At 44.8% G+C, this 6,828-nt stretch overlaps 1 protein-coding gene across 8 annotated transcripts; it reads left to right on the top strand.

Annotated features, from left to right (window-relative positions):
* The first annotated feature begins 936 nt into the window (after positions 1–936).
* Positions 937–5,220, top strand: LOC112283873 (senescence/dehydration-associated protein At4g35985, chloroplastic). Of its 8 annotated transcripts, none has more exons than XM_090251095.1 (5): positions 937–1,273; positions 1,595–1,695; positions 1,834–2,268; positions 2,541–3,009; positions 3,237–5,220. In XM_090251095.1, the coding sequence occupies exons 4-5, from the start codon at positions 2,604–2,606 to the stop codon at positions 4,331–4,333; spliced, it is 1,503 nt and encodes a 500-aa protein (XP_090107221.1). In that variant the 5' UTR covers positions 937–1,273; positions 1,595–1,695; positions 1,834–2,268; positions 2,541–2,603; the 3' UTR covers positions 4,334–5,220. The 8 variants fall into 8 exon arrangements, with proteins under 8 accessions (XP_090107221.1, XP_024378937.1, XP_024378936.1 ...); XM_024523168.3 differs by having other exon boundaries at positions 951–1,273; positions 1,834–1,935; XM_090251096.1 differs by having other exon boundaries at positions 959–1,273; positions 1,595–1,717; positions 1,834–1,935.
* The last annotated feature ends 1,608 nt before the right edge of the window (positions 5,221–6,828 follow it).

Genomic DNA, 6,828 nt, shown 5'->3' on the forward strand with positions numbered 1-6,828 from the left:
TTTGTATGTCTGTGTATTAGAATAACAATAGCATCAACACACACTCACACATTGTTTTATCTTATGTGAGTGTGTGTTGATGCTATTGTTATTCTAATACAATGATTATTATATTTAATCTCATTTGTCTTTACTCTCTAAGCAAGTGTAATACACAATATCCTCTATTTTTAAATAGAAGAAAAGGAAGAAAGCAAAGGGATGGTTTAAGAACAAGGCAAACTATGAATGCTCTGATATTATTCTGGTTGTGTTGTCACAGAGATATATATATATATATATATATATATTCCTCAAGACAGAGTTTCGCCCTGATCATTTGAATATTTCTGTGGTGAAAGACTAACCCAGCCTGGGGGGATCCATCACGATTCGGTGATTAGGATTACGAGGAAAAAATGGAAAGTCACAGGGAGTTTTGAGCAGCCAGTAACAGGTGCCCATGTCAAAGGGATGAATCTCACCTCCCTTTGACAACTGTTGCCTACTAACCAATGTGGTCTTAATGTGAAGGCGCCTGGGGAATCAGTAACGAATGAATGAACGAACGAATGAATGAACGAACGAATGATAGAAGGCAACAGAATCCTGTCTAAGAATGGACCCCCCCCGTCCCCGTTCTTTTCATGATTCTCGAATCAGAAATCGGGAAACAAGGCAGGCGGCGATTATTCATCCACAATTGGATGAACCGATCGCACGGTTGTAGGAGAACTTTTGCGATTGTGCTCCATACGGGCATGGGTTCCCGTGATGGTGTGTGTCATGGAATGGGAGCGACATGAGGCAGTTTACGGGGGGTGAATGCGCTGGCCATGCAACGTGGAAGGCTTAGCGAGGAGAGGCATCGGTAAAGCGGCAACGAGGCCCTATAGGGAATATCTAACTCCGCCTTCCCATCCCTCCTCCCCTTTAGAAAGGCAATTTCGCCACCATTCCGCATTTCGTCGTCGTCATCGTCGTTGTTGTTACATCTCTTTGCTCTATTGATCAATAGTACTGTAGGAGCTAGTTGTCTGCACTAATCTTTACCTGCACGGATTCCATTAGCTATATCCCTCCTACTCACTCTCCCCTCATTTGTCACTTTCTCAGTTGTATCATAACCAATTCTGCCCACGCTTGCCAATTCTGCACCCGATTGCTTGAACTCGCAGCAGCAGCAGCAGCAGCTTGTTATAACAACTCCTGCAGCAAAAACATCCATCTAAGAGATCTGAGTTTTCTTGGTTTGGTGCTCGCAATTGCAGATCAGGGTTGGGTTTTGCTTTAGGTATGGGATTCGATTTTATATCTTTTGTTTCTTCTTCTCCCATACTGGGACTGATGAATTGTCCGCGGAGGTCGGTGAGTGTGTGTGACTGCAGGAATTGGTCTGGGTGCTGTAGATTTTGAGTTTGACGTTTGGGGTTGGGATGGGTGTGTGTTTGAAGTTGAGTAGAGTGGCTTGCAGAGGGATCCTATTGTGCATGCATGGTTGTTGCTGCATTTGGTAATGCTAGAGGGCGTGTGTGTGTGTGTGTGTGTGGATGCGATGGGTCGCCTGGACTGGTTTGTAAGAATGGTGTATGACTGTGGTGCCGCGATGTTGCAGTAGAATAGTGCGGATCGTGGAGTTTGTTTGTAGTAGGGAGGATTTGAGGAGAAGCTGTGAGAATATGACGCGGGGGACGAATACCTCTCGAACTTTATCCGGTAGCCGCTGAACTGTTCTCAGGTTGTGAATAAGAATTGAATAGAGGTTCAATGGAGTTACGCATTGGATGTGAACAGTGGATCATCGTTTGATGTTCTGAATCCGGGGAAGGTATGTCGGGTTATGAATTGGTGCAGTGGGGACTCTTGGCCAAGTCTGCACCATGATCACCATGAAGTCGTCGACGGTCACGTGCTTTGTATCTACTTCAGATCATTGGAGGCTGTGGGTTCAGCATGGTCTGATTCTGATTCTTTAACCCCACGGATTTGGCTGCTACAGATCACCCTCGAACAACTTATGTGCTGCATTTTCTTTCTCTTCTTTACTTGCGCATCCATGCGATGTTCTTGTCTGAACTGATTGCTTTTCGATTTGTGATGTTGTAATCTAACGACATGTTTCAATAAATTTAAATGCGGGTCCGCTGCTTTAGCGCTAAAAAAATACTCGTGTGTTTTGGACCTTTTTATAATGGCCAAATTGCGGTCGGTGCACTTGTGCATGCGGATTTGGCCTATATGAAAGAAGCACAGTGCTCCGTCTTTCTCGTGCAGTCACTTGTACAGTTGGTTGGTTTCACATCATTCGTGCTCGTTTCATCCATTATTTGATGTTGCGCAATTATGTTATCTCTCATAATTAGTATTTACGAAGCTGTTCTTCGTTGTGTTCTCTGGAATATAAACTGTAGATGTGGTTCGAGCGCCTACAACTATATGAGTAGGCTGGTCAACTATGTAGCGGGAAAGGCGTTCTGAAAGGTTAAAAGTGACGAGAGTGTCGTCTGTGCGGGTGTGCGAGACATTCTGCTCATGCATGTGTTGAAAGCTTGTTTTTGCAGGTGAGGACGTGGGAAGCACATCCGTGAAGGACTTTGTAGGATAAAGAACTTGTAAATCTGGGCATGGGCGGAGAATCTTCAAGTTCTTCCAGTGTTGAAAGTTTTGAAAGTGGAGAGTTCGAGATGGGTAGTCAAAGAGAGTTAATTAACATTAAAGGCGCTCAGTTGTACCTCATAGATGGTGAAGAAAGCGTGCTTATGCAGAGTGGTGATTTCTCTTTGAAGCTATTAAAGCAAACCCACTCGCCGCTGGCTGTTGTAGTAGCAAATGTGGCCGAGGTACAATGGCCAGTAGGAAAAGACGCGCCAGCCTTGAAAGTCTTTCATCATCGTTACACCTTCGCTCTGCCTGGTTTGGTGTACGGTATAATTTTTCCTGCTAGTACTTCGCCGGGCTCGCTATTGCGGTTGGAGACCATCCTAGCCTTATATAGTACATTTGAAGCACATCATGAGATTGCTAACGCAGGTACTGTTACTTTTGAAACCCTTAATACTCACATTTTCGCTTAGATGATGATTTTATGTCGTGTTATTATTATTGATTCATCCGAAACTTTATGTTTTCACTACTGTTAAAAATGGTGACGAGGAGTGAAAATCTAGTGTAGTTTACAGGGAGTTTCAAATCGTGCAGTGATAATAATATTCGCTTGTGTGGATATGAGACTAATGATAAGAATTTCGGTGTGACAGTTCAATACGAATTTTCATTAGCTGGAGATAAAGATAACGCAGGATACTGGACAGCGGTGGCGCCTGAAGTGGAAACTTTAAGCTCACGTGTGGCACGACAGATTGATAGCACATCTACTGTAGTGGCAAGTAATTTAGTAATCGGAGGAGACTGGGCAGCGTTGGGTATTAAGCATGGAGGGTCTCTTCTGAAAAGGAATTCAGATACTTACTCTGGAGGTGGCGGTGGAGGAGTTAGCCCTCGTGTGATGAAAAGGATGCAGCAAGCGCGTCGCATGTCGGCCGTTGCAAAACTCATGTCAAGATCTCTTCTCAAGGGCGCTATAAGTGCAACAGGCCACGTCTCAAAGACCCTTGGCTTGAATGCTACTCCCTCCAGTGGGCCACAATATGGCGTATCTGAGGATACAGCTCGGAATGTTGCTGTAGCTAGTGTAGATGCTTTTGGGAAGGTGGTGGAAGCTGTGGAAACCGCTGGGAAATCGCTCATGGACGCAACTCAGAAGGTGGGCACGGACATTGTCCAGGAGCGTTTTGGCCGACAAGCTGGCCTGGTTTTGCAAGATGGACTTGGAGCCATGGGAAATGTTATCAACACCGCTTGGACATTGAATAAGATGGGTGTAATGATGCTGCTACGAATGACTGCTGCATCTACAGCTCTGAATACACGATCTGGATCCATGAGCACATCTTCCACGACAACCGGCGATGAAAATGTTTCGTCTCCGTCGTCAACTGGATCTAAGCCAACGAAGCAACACTTTCAGCGTCCATTACAACATCAGATTACACTTTCACCCCAGCAATCTGCTCAGTCTGTCCCTTTAAATCTCTCCTCAACTGCTAATGTGCAAAGTGGCCAAACCCTGCAGACCTCGCAACTATTTCCCACCACGCCTGAGCAGTTGAGACATCATGCAGTAGTAGGAGTACCTGCTACTTCTCCTTTGCGCTTGCCCACTGGTAATTACACGGGGCTTGTTCCACCAACGGGTCCGCGTGGTAATAGTCCCTTCCAGCAGTACCATCGGCATGTGTCGCAACCGCAGTCTCCGTTCAGCTTTCATCCCACAGCGAACACCCAAATTGAGTAAAAGAACTCGAAGATAGTACATGCGTGGGTGGTACTTGCTATTGGAAAGAATGGCTGGATGAATTTAAGCCGATGATGGCGTGGAGTGGTGTGGGCTGGTCTTGCCCACACAAAGCAGCGGAATATGGCTTGGAGATTGTCACATACATGCAAAGGAAAACTATTAAGGAAGATTCTTCTTCGTAATGAGAGAAATTAACGATTTTGGACAGAAATGCTTCAGCATGGGAGTAGAACTGAAGCCCTTTCGTACAGATGATGAAGACGACACTATGTGATTAAAGCTTGGGGTTATCTCCCTTTGGCTGTGCTTGCGCCGGTTGAAAGTTCAACGTCATCGTCTCCATGTTTACCAGCAGGTAACGTTCGCAACGAAAACCATCAATAACCGAACACACAAATACACGTACACGCATGCATATTTACGTGCGCATTTATCACACATGTCCACGGCTATTCTATTCGAATCGAAGTTGCAGGGGTATTTGACGAGAAGATGAAGAGAGTTGGTTGCTATTCCCGGTTGGGGCGTGTGGAGATTATGGCCATCGTAGATTGGGATTGTTTTGAAGAGAGCGAGAGAGAAAAAGCGAGAGAGATTGTTGCATTTAGCGTGTAGAGTCCAGTGCACAGATTTTAGAGTATCGGTGCTGTTAGAGACGGTGTGTAAAAACTATGCCCCTCGCAGGAGGATAAATGCAATTGATATAAAGCTCGACCAACATGATCAGTATAGAGAAGAGTAAAGGGATTAGTTGGTGTGAGGAAAATGAAGATTTATGCATTCTTTGTGTACGATATCGTACATGGCATGGTGAACTTGTTGGTTATGGCAGACTACACACGTGTATACTGTCATTCATAACTCGCTGATTTACACATTTTTCATTTTGATTTTTCTTTTGGTGACACACACACACACGCACACATATATATATATATATATATATGTAAAGAAGTGTGCGTGCGTGCGTGCGTGTGTCTGTGTAAATGTATGTGTTAGTTTGCTGTGATTACTGCATAATGAAAGTATAGAAGTTGAAGTATCATGTTACATGCAGTTTCTTTATTGATTTTGTATTTTGATCATATAGTTTGCGTGTTCGTTATCTGAGTTACCATCCATTTCATAAACCCATCTCAAATTTTCAGACAGTTCCATTCTATAAACAACCGTTGCAGTTTGGCGAAATGCATGTGTACGCGTGGCACATCCTCTACCTCACTTTATATCTTTAATTTGGTAACTTCCTGTGTCATGTTCGCACATGTGGTACTTGAGAAGCTCTTCGCTTTCAAGACTTCAGTTTCACATGTTTGGGAGGGAAAGATTGTACAAATTCATGTGATCTAGTGTCTAGGAATCATGAGAAATAAATTCGAAGCATCAATAAGCTGAACCTTTCGAGTGAAACGTTTTCATCAGTTCACTGATAAGCAATCTCATCGAACTGATACCTCCACTTGGTGCTACCTTTCAATCTGACGTATTCTGAAACACCACGGAAAAGCAGGGCAAGTTGCATTCCTCATCTTGGGGAAGAAGTCCAGCCTGATTCCGATTTAGAATTTCGATACATGTCCCTACCGATGACAAGTGTAAGTCAACAACTTGGTCTCTCCTTGAGCTCATACCCACCAGGACATTTTCAGGGGAGGAATTCTTTGGGCTGTCCTCTGCGGAAAAAAAATCTAACCCACTCAGATTCGAGATTCAATCCAGCCCTCGCACTCTAACCACTCTACCTCCAATTACTTCCCCAAAAATGAATATTATCCATGTTACACAACGGATGATTGCGAGAAGCGTTGAAATAATGTTCGGAAAGATTAAACCCACGTTCGAAAATAGAACAACGTTTGAGCTGGTTGGGTCTGCAAAACAGGTCGCCAACCCTCTAGTTGCGCTTGATTTGTCCATGTTAGACCCAGAGATGGCAAGCTACGAGGCCCCACCCGGCAACAATTGCTTGATTATCATCTCCACTTCCACGGAAAGTGAACCCATCTGTCTATCTTTCCCTCCGCGATATGAATCCCGCATCACACTGCTGATTCCATCACTTTACCAACGAATCCAGAGCTAACGTGCACTGCGCAATCGCAAGCTCATGTTTGCGCGCTGATTACCAATCCTTTCGACTGCCACCTTGGATACAACAATAAAACAGTGCTGGAAGGCCCCTCGAGAAACGCTGCTTGGCTTGGTCGGAGCGGGAGCTTCTCTCAAGGCACGCCCTCAATCACGATGAGGCAAAAAAAACACTACAAAGGTCTGCTTTTTCCACGAATTTGAGGACATTCATGGAGTGGAGCGAAGACATGTGTCCCGCATGATTTGCATTGCGAATGATTGGGTTTTCTCATGTCAGGCAAGCAAAGTTCAAAACCATAAAGTGTGTTCCCAGAGCCTTTTTCCCCACACTGGCCCTCTCCCTTCCTCATACTCCCTTCCTTCCCTTCACCATCACCACCGCCGGGACAACTTCGCACCAT

The sequence above is a fragment of the Physcomitrium patens genome, chromosome 6 (assembly GCF_059467195.1).
Source record: "Physcomitrium patens ecotype Gransden chromosome 6, ASM5946719v1, whole genome shotgun sequence".
Taxonomy (NCBI): Eukaryota; Viridiplantae; Streptophyta; class Bryopsida; order Funariales; family Funariaceae; genus Physcomitrium; species Physcomitrium patens.

Bases quoted from the DNA above. Each gene is read 5' to 3' on its own strand.
- LOC112283873 (XM_090251095.1), top strand. From the start codon at position 2,604: ATGGGCGGAGAATCTTCAAGTTCTTCCAGTGTTGAAAGTTTTGAAAGT. The intron at 3,010-3,236 runs GTACTGTTACTT...TCGGTGTGACAG, and splicing joins TCATGAGATTGCTAACGCAG to TTCAATACGAATTTTCATTA.